Raw genomic sequence first — 16,682 nt, 5'->3', positions numbered from 1 at the left:
TCACGACAACACAACATTATTCAAACGGTTATAAAAATATAAAATTTTGTATTTTTCTTTTTTTTTTAAAAAAAAATATTAAATAAATATAAAAATTTAGGTATATAAAATAATCATTTTTCTTATCCAAACATATAGAATGAAATGAATCACATTATTCAAGGCATTTAAAAAATAAATTTTCAGATTTTTTTATCTATACGAATATATAATTTAATCTAATTTAGTATATAAAAGATGAAGAAGAAAAGGATTATTGAATTTGAAAAGGGGAAGAAAAGCAAGAGATAAAGCTTGCGTGACTTGACCTAAATCAATGTATTCCTTATGTTAGGCAATACAATTAGAAATTTTCTTGGAATGAAAGACTACTTTGGAAACAATGTTCAGCATTCTGAAACTTGCACCACCTAAATTCGCATTTTCACCACTTTGCTTAGGAACCAAACTTCTTTTTTCGTTTTTGCTAATAGGAGGGAAAGAGTTACATTATTCACAGTTCGTATTTTAAATTTTTTTATAAAAGTAATTTAAATCAGTATTAAATATTGTCATTAAATAAACATTTTTAAATATGTTTTAGTTTGTCTTTTCTATTTGTTCGATTTAAAAGGTATTAAAAAAGTCGTGGAAAATAGGTCTTTATACGAGAAAGAAATAATTATATTTAAAAATGATTTCTCTATTTAACATACATATACTTAAATTAACAATTATTTGTATTTGAATTTTCGGTTACTTGTATTATTAATCTGTCCGAGTTTAAATTTTATAAATAAAGTAGATATTTTTGCAGTAAAAAAGAAAGAAGGTAAAAAATGAAATCTGAATAGTTTTGATCTGGTCTTCATAACGAACGGTGATGATGGGGTTGACAGATAGCTGGATATGGAAGCAGACTCTACCGCTTTGAAACGACGAAATTGCCCCCATTTATACAACAAATACTCGTTCCTGTGTGCAGAGTCCTTCCCATATTCTTCTTCCTCATCGTCGTCGTCTTCATCTGATGCCCAAACCTGTTGTTTTTCGCAAGGTATGCTTCCAACCACTGCGGATTTTCTTTCTCCTCTCTTTTCAATTTGATGCTAAGCGTCGCTCTTCGTTTCTCTATCTTTTAATTTGTTCCTCGAATGATTAACCTCTCGGGGCGCCGAACAAGCTTCAACCATAGCTCATTTCTCTGTTCTTTCTTTTATTTTCTTTTTTCTCTTTCCATTTTCGATCAACTTGGCTGCGTGCTTTGCGCTCTTTGTTTTATTCATTTCAATGTTTGAGCTGCCTTAGGGTATATCAATACGCGTTTTGCCGTTGATTTTATTTCGGTTTTGGATACTGCTAATTTTGACGCTGTCTGATTGAGCTCAAAGGGTTTATTGATTATGTCCTCTGCGTGCGAATTTGAATTCGTAAACTGGATTGCGATTGGCAGCAGAACCGTGTTTTTGTTTGTTTCCGCGTGTGATTTCAGATTCAGTACCTTTTTGATTGTGGACGTGTTGATGGCAGTAGGGGGGCCAATGTGGTTTTCTTTATTTTTCTCCTTTTTTTTTGGCATAATGTTATGTTTTTGTTTCTTGGCACCGAAATTTTTTGGAACCATTTTATTCAAATGTGTTTTAAACATTCGCATTTGTTACTATTTAGCTGAAACATAGATTTTTCCCTATCTACTTAGTAAACCATAAAGGGTTTGTTTGGATTCAGACTGTAAGTGCTTTTGAGAGCTCTCTACTGTATATATAGAGCTTTTTCCAGTAAAGAAGCTCTCAGATTCCCACTGTTTATTTGTTTCTAATGCTGAATTTAAGGCGAATAACAAAATTTGAATGACAATCTATTCACATTGGCATGTTATGCTTTTAGATGGGGGTTCAACGACATGAAGCGCTTGCGGAAGATGAGCCTGCTGAAAATGCTTGTGCTAGTAGTGTTTTGAACCAAGGTGCTCTTCCCAGTGAGTCTGCCAATAGCAATCCATGTGTAAATACTGAAAGTAGTGCAGTTAATGAATCGGATGGCATTTTTTTTAAGAAAAGTAATACATCACATATCTATAGACAAGATGTTGTGAAAAATATTACCAGTGGCATGATTGGGATTGTGACAGAAGTTGCTGGTGATTCAGATTCAGATTCAGATAGTAGCATTACCGATGACGAGAATGATAGTGAGGATGAGGATGGTGATGGTGAGGAAGGCGATGATAGTAATAATGCTAGCAGGAATTCTGAAAGTAATGTTTCCGCTGGGCATTGTAAAACCGATGCACTTCTGGCTGACCAGTTGCGTGTACTGTGGATGGACGAATCTGAATCCACTCAAAATTTCAATGACGTTGAAGTTGTTGATCGTGGATTTTTGCATGGTGATTTTGTTGCTGCGGCTTCAGACCCTACTGGGCAAGTGGGTGTGGTGGTTGATGTCAATATATGTGTGGATCTGTTGTCCCATGATGGCTCTATAATAAAAGATGTATCGTCAAAAAACATACAGCGTATTAGGGATTTCACTGTTGGTGATTATGTGGTGCTTGGGCCTTGGCTAGGCAGAGTCGATGATGTTTTGGATAATGTAACTGTCTTATTTGATGATGGTTCAGTTTGTAAAGTTTCGAAAGCAGATCCATTGAATCTTAAACCAATTTCTAAGAATATTGTTGAAGATGGGCATTTTCCCTATTACCCAGGGCAGCGGGTAAGGGCAAGCTCCTCATCAGTTTTCAAGAATTCAAGATGGCTGTCTGGCTTGTGGAAAGCTAATAGGTTAGAAGGTACAGTAACTAAAGTTACAGTTGGATCAGTGTTTGTTTATTGGATAGCATCGGCAGGTTATGGGCCATATTCTTCTACTGCCCCAGCCGAGGAGCAGAGTCCAAAAAACTTAAAATTGTTGTCTTGTTTTGCTCATGCAAATTGGCAATTGGGTGACTGGTGTCTTTTACCCTCATCAGTACTGTCATCCTCAGTTTCCATGGACAAAGGCATGTCAAAATTGGAACTTAACGATTCTGCTAACAATGAATTAGATTCTAATCAGACAGGAAGTGGGTGTGATTCAGAAGAAGCTACTGTTGAGGAAACAAACGGGAATAAGGATACCATGGAGCTTGATCCAGCTGATACTTTGCAAGGGAATGATGGACATGAGAAAAGTAATCCTTCACGTGATTCTAGCTCATGCTGCAGTTCTATCTCCGTATCAAAGGAACCTGTCCATGAAGCTTGGCCTCTTCACCGCAAGAAAATTAGGAAAGTTGTCATTAGGAAAGAAAAAAGGGCCCGAAAGAAAGAAGAAAGTTTTGAGAAAGCTCTTTTGATTGCCAACACAAGAACAAAAGTTGATGTTGCATGGCAGGATGGAACAATAGGGCATGAACTGAATTCTACAAGTTTAATTCCTATAGATAATCCTGGTGACCATGAATTTGTTTCAGAACAATATGTGGTAGAGAAGACCTCCGATGATGGTGATGATATTTCTGAAGCTAGGCGAGTTGGGGTGGTGAGAAGTGTTAATGCGAAGGAGCGGACAGCTTGTGTGAGGTGGTTAAGAAAGGTTGCTAGGGCAGAAGATCCTCGAGAGTTTGACAATGAAGAAGTTGTAAGTGTGTATGAGCTAGAGGGCCATCCAGATTATGATTACTGCTATGGGGATGTGGTTGTTCGCCTGACACCTGTGTCTGCACATTTAGAAACAGCTTCTGTTGAGGAGTCCACTGAGAAATCAGAGCAGAAAACTGAAGACTGTGGAATTAAAAAGGAAGCAAATATCCAAACTGATGCTAATAGAGTAGAAAATGCATCTAGTGATACTTCTATGCAATTTTCTGATCTCTCTTGGGTTGGAAATATAACTGGTCTCAAGAATGGTGATATTGAAGTTACTTGGGCTGATGGGATGGTGTCAACGGTATGCTCATTTTTGTTATTTCCTGCTATTCTCTATCTCTCTTTCTCTCCCTCCCTACATACACACACTCATGTATATACACACACACATATTGCATCTTATTTTAGTCAATTCAAACTGAAGAACTGCTTCAATTATTTTAATGCCTGGTGATAATTTAAATGTTCTATAATTAAATCTAAGGTTTAGGATTTCTTTAATATCTTTGTCACTAAAGTAGTCTACTGTGTGCTTTACTGTTACAAGTACAATAAACAATATCCTTACAATCAGCGAAGGTTCCTGTCTATTTCTCTGAAGAGTAATGTACAGGTGGACTTTTGTGAAAATTTGGCAAATATATTAGAATTTTGCTTTGAGATGTTTATTGGGTATGTACTTCACTGAAATCGAGGGAACATTCAAACTTGAGGATCAAGTAAACTTAAATGTTCAGGACCTCTGTTTTCTATTAGAGTGCTTTTTGGAATTAAGAGACAGTGTTGCTATCTGCAATGGTCCTTGAAGTGGCCAGGGACCATTACAACTGCTACTTTGCCTCTGACAGGTGCTACAGTGAACTGCTAGCTGCAATGGTCCTTGAAGTGACCAGGGACCATTCCACCTTGCTACACCACTATAGTCTGCTATTTAGAACCCTGAGAAGAAATATGATCAAAATGCTTCCATATAAGCTAAAACTGAGTTTATAAATATGATCTTGAAGAGCTTATAAAATAAGATGAAAGTGGTTATGCATCTGATAATCTCAAATAAGCTGTGAATAAATTCTTCAAAAGTGTCCTATATGTACCAAGACATTCAATAGACAAGATATATAAAAAAATTCAGAAATTGTTTATTTGAAGTCAAATATTATAATTATAATAAAAGATTGAGGTCGGAATACATATATATCAACTTTATATTCTAAGGTATTTCATGTCTGATAATACGTTTTTTCCATTTGAACTGCAATGGTTTACTTTACTTTCAGGTTGGACCCCAAGCAATCTATGTGGTTGGTCGAGACGATGATGATGAATCAATTGCTGCTGGGAGTGAAGTAAGTGATGCTGCTAGCTGGGAAACTGTTAATGATGATGAAATGGAAGTCCTTGAGGATTCCAGAGAGGTTTGTTTCTTTTTTTTGACCTGGACCATGATTCTTACCAACTTTCAACTTGTTTCTTTGAGAGAAAGCCTAAAGGAAAAAACTTTCATTTGATCCTTATCTAGAGTTGCTTCCACTTATTAATAAAAGATCTAAAATAAGTAAACTGTGATTTCCCAATCTTGCAAACTTTTGCTGTTTTCATTTCACAGCCTTCACTTCTTTTTCTTCTTGCCTTTATGCAGTCAAGCAGCAATGCATCTAATATCAATTGTCTGTTTAATATTTCAATTTAAGTGATTGTGATCATTATCTCATTTCAAAAGGTCATTGAAAGTTTTGTGATAGACATCCTATCTGCCTACCAAAAAATGTAGTTATTATCCCGTTTTTCAAATTGTATATATATTATGACATGCAGGATATTCAGAGGGAAAATTCAAGCAGTGTTACGTCCGAGGCAGAAGAAAGTGGAGAGAATGATTTTGGTAGGGCTGCCGCACTTTCTGTTCCCCTAGCAGCATTTCGGTTTGTCACTAGACTTGCCAGTGGAATATTCTCAAGGGGCCCAAGGAACTTGGATTCTATTGACATGCAGATAAAAGCTGGACATGAACATCCATCACCAGTAGTTAATGATGAGTCTAGTTCGCAGAGACTTATTCCCATTAATGGTGATACTTCAGGCAGTAAGAATGGAAGATATGAGGAGGTTGTGTCGGAAGCAACTGAAACTGTGGAAGCATGTGACACCCTCTATGGCTTGAAAAAGGAAGATGCTCTTGCAAATTGTGATAATGGGAGTTGCAGTTTGAAACATTTTGACATAACTCAAGATCCATCAGACCACTATTTTATTGGTGCAAATGGACAGGTACTGCTGCTGCCTTATTTCTAATAAGATTAATGAAAGGAAGAATTAAAAAGTACTTAATGTTTATTGTATATTAGGGGCTATGTTAATATACCATTTGTTTTGACCAAAACGCCAACTCCTTTTTGAAAGAGACCAAATTGAACGGTAATAGTGTAGTTTAAAATGTATTATCTATTTAAGAAGTTCTAATTTCTTAAATTAATCTCTCCTCTCTCCTAGTTCTTCCTTTCCTTTTATTTGTATGTTCTCTTGTAGCAAAGAACAAAACAATTCGACTGACAAGAACATAGAAAATACGAAGTAGAAAGAAAAGAAATAGATTGTAAAATAACTCACTGCAGTACATCATATTCAAACTTGGTGTACATCTGTTCCAATTTCAAAATTTAGGTGCCCATATTGAATGGGCCTGGAGATAGACTTCACTTTAGATGGAAATCACTTTGTATTGTATGGCAATGCTTTATGTGGCTGCCAACTTTTTGCAAATCCTTCTAAAAAATTGCAATCACCATCGCAATTGGCATAATTCTGGGAGCTTTACACAGACCGATATAGGGGAACAAAGGTTGTGAAATAAAAGGAAAAACTTAGGAGAGTAGAGATAAGTTGAATTATTTTCTTAAATAAATATATAAATTCTAAATTGTACTAATATCTTTAAATTTAAGATGATAAAAGAAAGGAATTGAGTTTTGTCCAAGGTTTCTAATAATAGTCTTTTGTAAAATAAAATGGGTATATATTTTTGATAAACATTTATTTACCAACATGTTTTAATTTGCATGCACAGGCCTGTATATTTTAGTCTAATCACTATAGTTTAGTATTAATGTAGATTAGGTTCTTATATTTAGCTAACCAGATATCAACAGTGTTATCAATAGAAGCATCAAACATGTGAATGTGCACACTTATCTATTCAAATGTTAGCTTCCTCCTTTTGTATTTGGTTTCCTTTCTTGTATTATACTGCAATCACTAGATTATTTCTATCTGCTTTCAGAGTAACAACAGGAAATGGTTAAAGAAAGTGCAACAAGATTGGAACATTCTGCAGAATAACCTTCCTGGTCAGTGGTATATTTATTTGATCATCTAAGTTCTGTATTAGTGAGCTGTACCCCCATCTTAGTAACTGTAATTGTTTGAAACATTTTGACAGAGGAAATCTATGTACGAGTTTATGAAGACAGAATGGATCTCTTGAGAGCAGTTATTGTAGGGCCATATGGAACCCCTTACCAAGATGGACTCTTTTTCTTTGATTTTCACCTTCCTCCAGAATACCCTGATGTTCCACCGGTAAGGAATTTTATCTTGAAGATTTTTTGCTGTCCAATTTAATATGCTCCCACCAAAGAAAGTGAAGACAGTTAACAGTCAATGACATTCAATTTGTATATATTTAATCCAAATGAAATATATCTCATGCCTTTTCTATGTTATTTATCTGGATGTCAAATGATATGCAGTCTGCATACTATCATTCTGGTGGCTGGCGAATTAACCCTAATTTGTATGAGGAAGGGAAGGTTTGCCTTAGCCTTCTGAATACATGGACAGGCAGAGGAAATGAAGTTTGGGATCCAAAATCCTCTAGCATACTTCAAGTCCTGGTTTCACTTCAAGGTTTAGTACTCAATTCTAAGCCTTACTTCAATGAAGCTGGGTATGATAAGCAGATTGGGACAGCCGAAGGAGAGAAGAATTCATTGTCATACAATGAGAATACCTTTTTACTTAATTGCAAGACTATGATGTATCTTATGAGGAAACCCCCCAAGGTAATTATGAACAACAATAAAAATATTTTATTTTGTCCTATCCATTTTATTGAACTGTTCATATTTTATCATGGATAGTTAATTAGTTAAAGCACTATTACATTGTGCATACTTGGTTTTTGTAGATTGAGGGTGTATACAGTTTGTGTATCGTTAAAGAAAACTGAAACTCCTTGAAAAGGTTAATAACAGGGTTAACAAAGAAGCAGAGGGGTATTTTGTTGAACTTACATGTTTTGATTAGCTTATTTTGGGGATATATGTTTTTTTTTTTGTTGCTAATTTCCTAGGAGAGCTTTGAAAAAAAAATGATTATTTCAATGAGCTAATAAATTTGTTTTTAAGTAATTGCAACATTTACATATTTCATTGGCATTAGTTCACGTGTACTTTAGTAGTTGTTGAGACAACTGTTGATTGATTCTGAGCTGTGTGAGGTGTATTTGACTCTAGGATTTTGAAGTGCTTGTCAAAGAACATTTTAGGAGGAGGGGCCATAACATCCTTAAGGCTTGTGATGCATATATGAAAGGTTGCTTGATTGGCTCTTTGACTAGAGATGCCTCCGTTAGTGAAAAAAGCGGTCAGAATTCAACCTCTGTGGGTTTCAAGTTGATGTTAGCCAAGATAGTGCCAAAGCTTTTCTCGTCACTTAGTGAGGTTGGAGCTGATTGCGAGGAATTTAGGCATCTGAAAGATTTGTAGCGATGTTATGGTGATACATTACTTCCGTAAAGCCAACTTGGTCTGCTGGCTCTGCCCAACTTTAAAATATTTGAAGGTACAAAAAAGTGTAAAGGTTGTCATATACTGTCATTGTTTTGATTTCTACCATTTATGCCCATTCATTTTCCTTTAAAAGATCAATTTACTTCTAGGAGCTTGAAGGAACATAAGTGGTGGGAGTTATATTTACGTTGAGAGAAAAGCAACTACTGATAGAGCAGACTGGATATCCTCTTGATTTTGATCAGCTGTAATAGGGGAAGAAATGTTGGTTACTAACTTGTAAACTGTTTACATTTTTTTTATTTCTTTTATATCTGGGATTAAGCGAGCCAAATGGCATCGTGTGATCCATGCAACCAACTTCCCTTAGTCAGATACGGCTTTCGTTGTCGTTGTTTTATATATGGGGAGAGGGTGGTGGGTGTCGGAGTTGGATTTTCACAGGTATTTTAAAGAATTTGATTGTCTTGGATTGATTGATTGATTGATTTACCTTCTGTTTCTGAAGATACGATGAATTGAATATAGTTGAAGAAGCCCCTCCTCTTTTGTAATGGACACTTCGTGTTTGTGCATTGCCATTTCTTTTTATTGCTGAATCCACAGTTTATGTCTACTAATTTCTATCAAAACAATGCTAAAGAAGAAATCACATGTTTGTGTATTGAAAACATAAAAAGTGTGGTTGTGTTGTAGAGTAGTAGAAAATAAATTAGGAATGTGTACATTTATTTTTAGTGGATGGATGATTTGTTTTTATTATTTTTTAGTGGAAAACAAACATGTGCTTCTATTTTTCAACTAAATAACAATAAATAGAATTAATAGTGACGAAAATTCTTATATACAATCTTTGAGAATATATATATACAATTAAGAGTGAAATAGAAATACAAGATGTGTATATCAAATGAAGGTATCCTTTACATATTTTTAGTTTTATACTTTTTTTAATTATAAAATATAATTTAAGATAAAATAGGAATATGAAATGTATACAATAAATTGAGAATTCTATTTATATATTGATAGATTACAAGTGGAAACAAATGCATCTAAGTGTTTCTGCATCTAATTTGTTTGACAATAGAAAATAACAATTAAAAAATTGAGATATCATAATATTTATTAAAATAAAGTTATTATTAAAATTCATATTAAAGGTATAATGAATTAATAGAGAAAAGTTATAAAAGTATTATTTTATTAATTTTTATAGTATTATAATTAAAGAGTTGATTAGGAATATTATTATTTAAGATAAGTAGTTTCTTTACAAATAATAAAATAAATAAAATAAGTTTTCAATAGGAAGGATTAATTAGTCTTTGAATTGTGATGTGGAATTAAAATTCGTATGTCAAACATTTTTAAAAATAAATTAATATAATTTTTTTAATTTAGTTATATTAATTATTTTTTGTGTTAAATGTGTTTTTCAATGAATATGAAAACGAGAAATTGTTAAATAATATAAACAATTTAAATGTTAATATAAAATTTATTTGATGTTAAAAAAAAATTTAACTTCATTAAAATAATTATGTCCATTTGTTTTTTAAATTTAAAAACTAAAATATATGAAAATTAAAAGTTAAAACGAATGGACAAAAAAAAAGTTAACATGTTTTATGTATGACACATTCAATATGTCTCATTCTAATATGTCCATCAAGCATTGCTTAAGTGGATAAATTAAATTTGTTTTCTAAGGGATAAAATAAACAATTAATAAAGGAAATCTATAGGAAAAATTAAAATTAAAAGAAAAAACTATAAAAAAAGAACAACCAATAGGAATCAAATCAAATTTAAGTCAGATAATTAAAAAATGAATGCTTTCTAAACTGAGGTGTTACCACTTAATGCATCCCACACTGGTGATTCACTCTTGCGATAATATTGCTGGACATGTTTAATGTGTTACAAACTCTAATAGAGATTTAAGAAATTTTGTAGGAATATAAATTTAAATTTAAATCTTAAATTGTATAAACATAAGAAAGTTAAACATTATATAAAAAAATTAAATTCATTATTTAAAATTTTTTAAGTTGAGGATAATATCAAATTATGTTGATTTAATTCAGATTTCATTATTATTGAATATTTACAGTGAATTCTTTATGTTTAAGTCTCGCATTGTATAAAATTAAGAAAACATAATATTATATGAAAAAATTCATAAATTAATATCTTTTGGGGTTAAATTTGTGAGATTATACCTTATCTTTATTGAATTTTCTTGATAAATCTCCTTAAAAATCCATCAAAATTGAACTTTATATTTTGATTTTAGTTATTCAAGTTGCCTCCACCAGTAAATTAAATTTTATAAACAAATCAAAGGCAAGCTACATGAACTAGCAGTTAAATTGGATTCACCGATTTCTCTTACTTTATTCGTTAATAGGGTTTAGGTGAAGAACTGGTCAACCTTATCGCAACCACATATAAGTGTTAATGTGCATTTGGACTAACTCTTATTTAGATAAGAAAATTATGTTATTTTTTTCTAAAACAACATAATAACACTACTTTAGAGTAATAAAAGTCTGTTAGATTTCGATGGTAGATGACAAAATTGGGAAGAAAGTAGATTAAAGTGATTGTCATTTTCTCATCTTCTCATAAAGATCCATTTTTTAAGACCATCGTAAGTTGTTGGAAAACATTTTTGGTTGTTAGTTCTAAAAATCATTCGCTGTCATTTCACCAAATATAATTGACTCATGAGTCTGACAAATCATTTATAAATTCTTAAGTTATCAGCAGCATTTCAACAACTCCCTCAAACTATAATATTTGAGAATCAATTCCACCGTCAGCTATCATTGTCCCTTGTGGCAGATTTTACTTGCTAATTTTTTCCGTTAAAGTTTCATAAAAGCACTAGAATTTACACAGGAAACAATATTCGATGATCCAACTTTGTATTATAATATAATATAGTGATCAAAGTTAATACAAGTTTGCATCATATAATGAAAGGTTATTAAAAATTTGAATAAGAAAGTTTATGAATATAAAGAAGTTAAGCATGAAAATGGTGGGAAAAAGATGATATCTGGTGTTGATCCCTTCCGACAGCATTCTCCGACGTTGGTGTCACCTCATGACTCCATCCTCTGTAACGGTTCCTCGTCAGCTCCAGCAGCGACTCTCTTACATCTTCGGCTTCGACAGTTTCATTGTCTTTTTTCTGTTCAACATTATTCAAAAACAGAATAATTACCATGTCTTTTTTCCTGGTAAAAATGATAGAAGAAAACATGTAAGTTACCTCAACTTCAAAAACATTTGACACCAAGCCCTTGTGGCTGGTTACCGTGGCATGCACCACATCCATGCCAATAGTGTTCAACGACTCCATCAATTTCACAAACCCACCAGGCCTGTGTTCACAGAATACCTTCACAAAATACTCATTCCCATCTATCAGAGCCACTTCCACTTGCGGCTGCAATGTACCAAAATCTTACAATTATATATCCAAAACTCTAAACTAGAACATGATAAGATGTAAAGTAATGATTTTATGCATAGAATTGAAGTGGGTTTTTGTAGTATTATATATATATATATATAAAGGTACCTCCATTTGCTGGGTTTGCTTCTCAATGAATGCTGCATCCTCCTTTTGTTTGTATAGATAGCCATTCCCTGAGGTACCCACATGCAACCCAGATTGGCCCTTAGCAGGTTCAGAGTTTGGACACGGTTCACCTACAGCCACATATTGATTATTATTGTTATCATTATTTCCATTGATGCAGTTGCTTTCGGTGTCTGCATTCTCCTCAAGCTCATCTTGCAGCTCCTTCACTTGCTTCTGCAAATCCTTTACGTATTCAATAGCATCTCCAAGGATTGAGGCCCTGTCCAACTTAGAGATCCGTGGAACCAAAGAACGAAGCTTGTATAACCTGTCATTCAGCTTCTTCCTTCTCTTCCTCTCGGCCATCAGGTTCTTGGACTGATTCCCTTTCCCATTCCTCCTCCTATACTTTCCATCTTCCTCTTCTTCGTTCTGCTCACTGCAATCTGACATTGAATCCGATCGAGCAACAACATGTTTCAGCAGCTCCTTCTCCTCCTCTTGCTTCTCTTTTGCTTCCAGAGACTCCATGTACTGTGAATCTGTTGTCATGAGGCTTTTCTGATACGTGTTCTCATGCTCGTGTTCTGGGTTAGTTTGCTTCTCATGAAGGAAGGAACCTCGGTATTCTTCAGAAAAGGTATCGCTCTTCATTCTGTTCAGCTGGTTGTAGTTAAACTGCTGCATGAAGTTCAGTGGAGAACTGCACAGGCCGATGCGGTGGTCCATGCTCATGACATGTTCCGAAGGGTGGAAATGAGTGTTCCTGCTATTGTTCCCTTCGTTTTCATCGCCTAAAAGTGGGTTTTGTTGCATGTTGCTCATTGAATTCACGTCAATGTTGAAGCTCATTGAGTGGTTCACAGCTTCAATGCACTGGCTTGTAACAAAATCTATTACTTGATGATCTTCAGCCACCTTTTACACCCACACACATATATATAGAGAGAGAAAATTAATCTATTTATCTATTCTATAAATGCTGCCTACAAGAACACAAGAACACATAATTAAGCTATATATTTTATGATATGACAGTACTTGTTTGGTTACAAACAGCTCAATTAGTCCACCTGGCGCTGAAATCAAAACCTGGGTCCCCATTGTTTCCTGCAAATTAAATACTATCATACAAACAAACTCAATATGTATGAATTTAGATGGAAAAAGTAAATTCCTTTGGCATTCCACAAATGAAATGTTAACGTATAAAAAATTGACTTACATCCAAAAGGCTTGAATCCAAGCTATTGGAATAGTTCACCCAACTGGGTTGGTTTGTTAACAGGGTCTGTGTATGAATCCTGTTGATTGTTGTATACTGGGTAAGAATATAGAACACTATATATAAAGGGAAGTTGAGTATTGGAATTTCATAACAAGAAAATATACAGACCCAGAATTATCTATGGGTATGGAAGTGGAAAGTTGGGAAAGAAGATCACAGGGCTTTGTTCTGGGGTGTGGATAAGTGGTATCCCTGCATGAAGACACAGGGAAAAGATGTTCTTCACCAGCATTTTTGTTGCTTTCAGTGCCACCACAACAGCAACCCAACCACTCGAGAAACCTATAGCAAGCATTATAATGGAACACGAGAAGAGAAAGAGAAAAGAAGAATAATCAGATAATCATGTATAACCTTTCGTCTTCACTCAATTTCCAGTAGATACAGTAATCCCATCCGTTCAAACCCACAAGGGATCTTAGTCTTTCCACCAAGTTTTGCATGATGATGTTCATGTCACCTTCAATCAGTGCCAACTGATTCTCAGTACACCTCTGGCTAGCTAGCCGACACAACCGAGGTACAAACCAATCAAGAGAGTTTGTCAGATATCGAATTGACTTGTGTCTTATGTACTATATTCTCGTACAGATAAAAAAAATAAACATGTGTTAATTATATGATAATATGATACATGTACAATGCATATCTATGTCAGACCATCACAGGAGTTGAGAAAGTTAATCTTAGTTTTACAACATTACATCACGGTCAAGATGATTTAATCATTTGAATCATCCATTTTAATTTTATGGTTAAGATTTGTTCCCTTCAAGTACGTCACTTGATATATGCTTATATATAGCCACATGCATCCACGCAGATACCACATATAAATAGAATATGAATGAGATATATAAACCTAGATGATGATAGTAACACTTCTTGTTTAGTTCTCGAAAGCAAAGTGACTATATATGTTACTTCATCCTTTGACTAAAAGCAAGAAATGCTAAGAGAAAAATTGAAACAAAAACTGATATCCATACAAACTTAGTTGATAGCAACAGTTAACTGCACTGTCATGCCACAAATTTGAATCATCTATCCGTCTCAGCAAACCAAGAACAGAAGCAAAGTTCCTTGTGCGAATGATGGCTAGGAAGAACAGGAAGATGCAGACAACATTGAAAGCACACACCTGGTACTTTCCTTGTTTAATTGATAACAATATATTTTTATATATATATAAATTGGAGCATGTCTGTTACTATGGTAGGTGAACTGCAGAGGGTGAATGATATATATATATATATATATATATATATATATATATATATATATATATAGAGAGAGAGAGAGAGAGAGAGAGAGAGAGATTTTTGCAATGAAATAGTTGTTCTGCGTTGTGTTTAGTTAAGGAAGAGAAACGAGAAATGAGGAAAGAAAGGTGAATTGAAAGATATAGATGAGTTGGTGATGATGGAAGGAACATATTGCATGATCCAAGATGGCGTACAAAACCCTAACTACTTGCTTAAGCTTTTCATTCCTTTCGTATACTATATTCTCTCAAACCCTCAACTACTCCACTCCTCAAGATTCCAATTTTAATTTTAAAATGGTGTAAACTTCCTAAATTATACTTATGTTTTATAGGTGTTTTATTTCTACGATAAATTCATATAATATAATTAATTTACATCTACTATTTTATAATAAGTTAAATTTATACTTCCGTCTTATAACCGACTATATTAATTTTATATCCAATAATTTAATTTAATATTTTATTATTATTTAAGATTGTGAAATGAAGGTAAAAGGAAAAGTGTAAGTTAACTTCCCTTATAACATATTAAGGGGAGTGTCATTTAGGAAAGGAAAAGAAAACACTATATTTTTCCTTTTAATATTGTATTAAATTAAGTTACTTACTTTAAACATAAATTAAATGATTAAATATAAAAGAAAAGTAATAAAACGGGTAGGAAAGTGAGAGTGTAAAATGTATGGTTAATAAAATGCTCAATTTAACGTAGGAAAGTAACACATAATTATTTATTATATTTGTGAATGATCCAAGGTGGTTAACGTAATACTCAATTTAATTAAATGTTAAAAAGTGTACAACACTAAAAAACAAAAAACAAAAACAGGAAGAAACTCTGACATATACTTCCATTTTTGGAAGATTTTCAGTGTATATGCTGAATTGGAGTGAATTTGAAATGCATCAATTTTCTTTGGCATTAGATTGATGCACAGGTTGAACATGAAATTGGTGCTTGAATATGGAATTATATGTTATTATAGGTGTAGCAATATATATAAAATATATCAATAAAGTCTTTCTGATATAATTTTCTAAACAAGAACAATTTATAAATTTTTAGAAGTCATATAATAATTTTTGATAACTTTTAATTTTCGAAACAAGGTGTCATTATTAAGATAATAAGAACTATTGTATTTTTATAAGTTTATAAATGTTTACAATAATTTCAAATCATGATAAAAAAATTAAGGCTCTATTAAATTTAAAAAGGGTGAGAATATCATTATCAAAGGAAACAATAAAAAATTCATATGTATTATATTTGACGATTTTATATTTACCAAAAAATTCATATTTTTTATTATCTAAAATTAAATAAATAAAATAACATTTATATTTATATAAAGGAGATTTTCTTTTTTTCCCTTTCTTTCAATTTTACTATCAAAATATTTTTTTTTAAATTAAAATAATTATTTTATTAGTTTTATCTTTGATTTTCTAAAAAAATTTCGATTTAACTGTTTTTCTAAATTTACTTTTTAATTATGAAATTACTTTCAAATTAAATAAAAATTATCTACAATAAAATTATAAAAAATATTTATATTTAATTTCATAATTATAATAATAAAAAAATAACAATAAACATATACACGTCGTATATGTATTTTCATTAGCATATAATAATCATATTAGTTGTGAAAAAATCACATATAAAATAATCACATCACTTAATTAATAAAATAAAAAAAATTAAACAGTAAAACATCAATTAAAAATATAAAATAATTTGAGAATTCAATAAAACAAATATATGATTCAATTAAAAATATCTAAACTTATATGAAATTTAATTATTAAAATCGATAAATTACGGTATGACAAGTATAATGTCCTAATGTATTTTTTTTTTCCAATCTTGACAAATAGGCTGAATATTCATTCTGGCATTGTATATTCCTTCACTTAATTTCTTTTTAAGAAATCACGTTAGGTTACGAAATTTCATTGTACGTCATGAGAAATTGTGATAGTAATTTGTAGAAAGAAGAGAAAAAATTTCATAAAAAGGAAAGTGACATAATATTATGAAATGTATTTTGGCCACATATTAAAGATTTTGGTGCAGACTTTGGTGATTTTACGTATGCAATGTCAATGAAAATGGTCATAATTC

At 32.5% G+C, this 16,682-nt stretch overlaps 2 protein-coding genes across 6 annotated transcripts; one reads left to right on the top strand and one right to left on the bottom strand.

The window, feature by feature from the left end:
• Positions 1-899: 899 nt before the first annotated feature.
• On the top strand, positions 900-8,989 carry LOC106772091 (probable ubiquitin-conjugating enzyme E2 23). Of its 3 annotated transcripts, none has more exons than XR_001376550.2 (9): positions 900-1,036; positions 1,867-3,912; positions 4,889-5,026; positions 5,427-5,879; positions 6,889-6,955; positions 7,048-7,187; positions 7,358-7,669; positions 8,123-8,450; positions 8,548-8,989. XR_001376550.2 is itself a non-coding variant. In XM_014658252.2 (8 exons), the coding sequence occupies exons 1-8, from the start codon at positions 1,010-1,012 to the stop codon at positions 8,372-8,374; spliced, it is 3,435 nt and encodes a 1,144-aa protein (XP_014513738.1). In that variant the 5' UTR covers positions 900-1,009; the 3' UTR covers positions 8,375-8,989. The 3 variants fall into 3 exon arrangements, 1 of the variants encoding a protein (XP_014513738.1); XR_001376551.2 differs by having other exon boundaries at positions 8,532-8,989; XM_014658252.2 differs by having other exon boundaries at positions 8,123-8,989.
• Positions 8,990-11,384: 2,395 nt separating this feature from the next.
• LOC106770724 (transcription factor ABORTED MICROSPORES) lies at positions 11,385-14,422 on the bottom strand. 3 transcript variants are annotated; one of them, XM_022784993.1, is made up of 8 exons: positions 14,274-14,422; positions 13,639-13,786; positions 13,393-13,476; positions 13,222-13,300; positions 13,038-13,106; positions 11,994-12,914; positions 11,682-11,858; positions 11,385-11,600 (listed from the first exon to the last, which is right to left on the bottom strand). In XM_022784993.1, the coding sequence occupies exons 2-8, from the start codon at positions 13,737-13,739 to the stop codon at positions 11,433-11,435; spliced, it is 1,599 nt and encodes a 532-aa protein (XP_022640714.1). In that variant the 5' UTR covers positions 13,740-13,786; positions 14,274-14,422; the 3' UTR covers positions 11,385-11,432. The 3 variants fall into 3 exon arrangements, with proteins under 3 accessions (XP_022640714.1, XP_022640713.1, XP_014512004.1); XM_022784992.1 differs by having other exon boundaries at positions 11,387-11,600; positions 13,393-13,566; XM_014656518.2 differs by lacking the exon at positions 14,274-14,422 and having other exon boundaries at positions 11,387-11,600; positions 13,393-13,566; positions 13,639-13,839.
• Between the last annotated feature and the right edge of the window lie 2,260 nt (positions 14,423-16,682).

This window comes from Vigna radiata, chromosome 8, assembly GCF_000741045.1.
Source record: "Vigna radiata var. radiata cultivar VC1973A chromosome 8, Vradiata_ver6, whole genome shotgun sequence".
Lineage (NCBI taxonomy): Eukaryota > Viridiplantae > Streptophyta > Magnoliopsida > Fabales > Fabaceae > Vigna > Vigna radiata.
The sequence above is the reverse complement of the archived record's forward strand: the minus strand, read 5'-3'. Positions and strand labels throughout refer to the sequence as shown.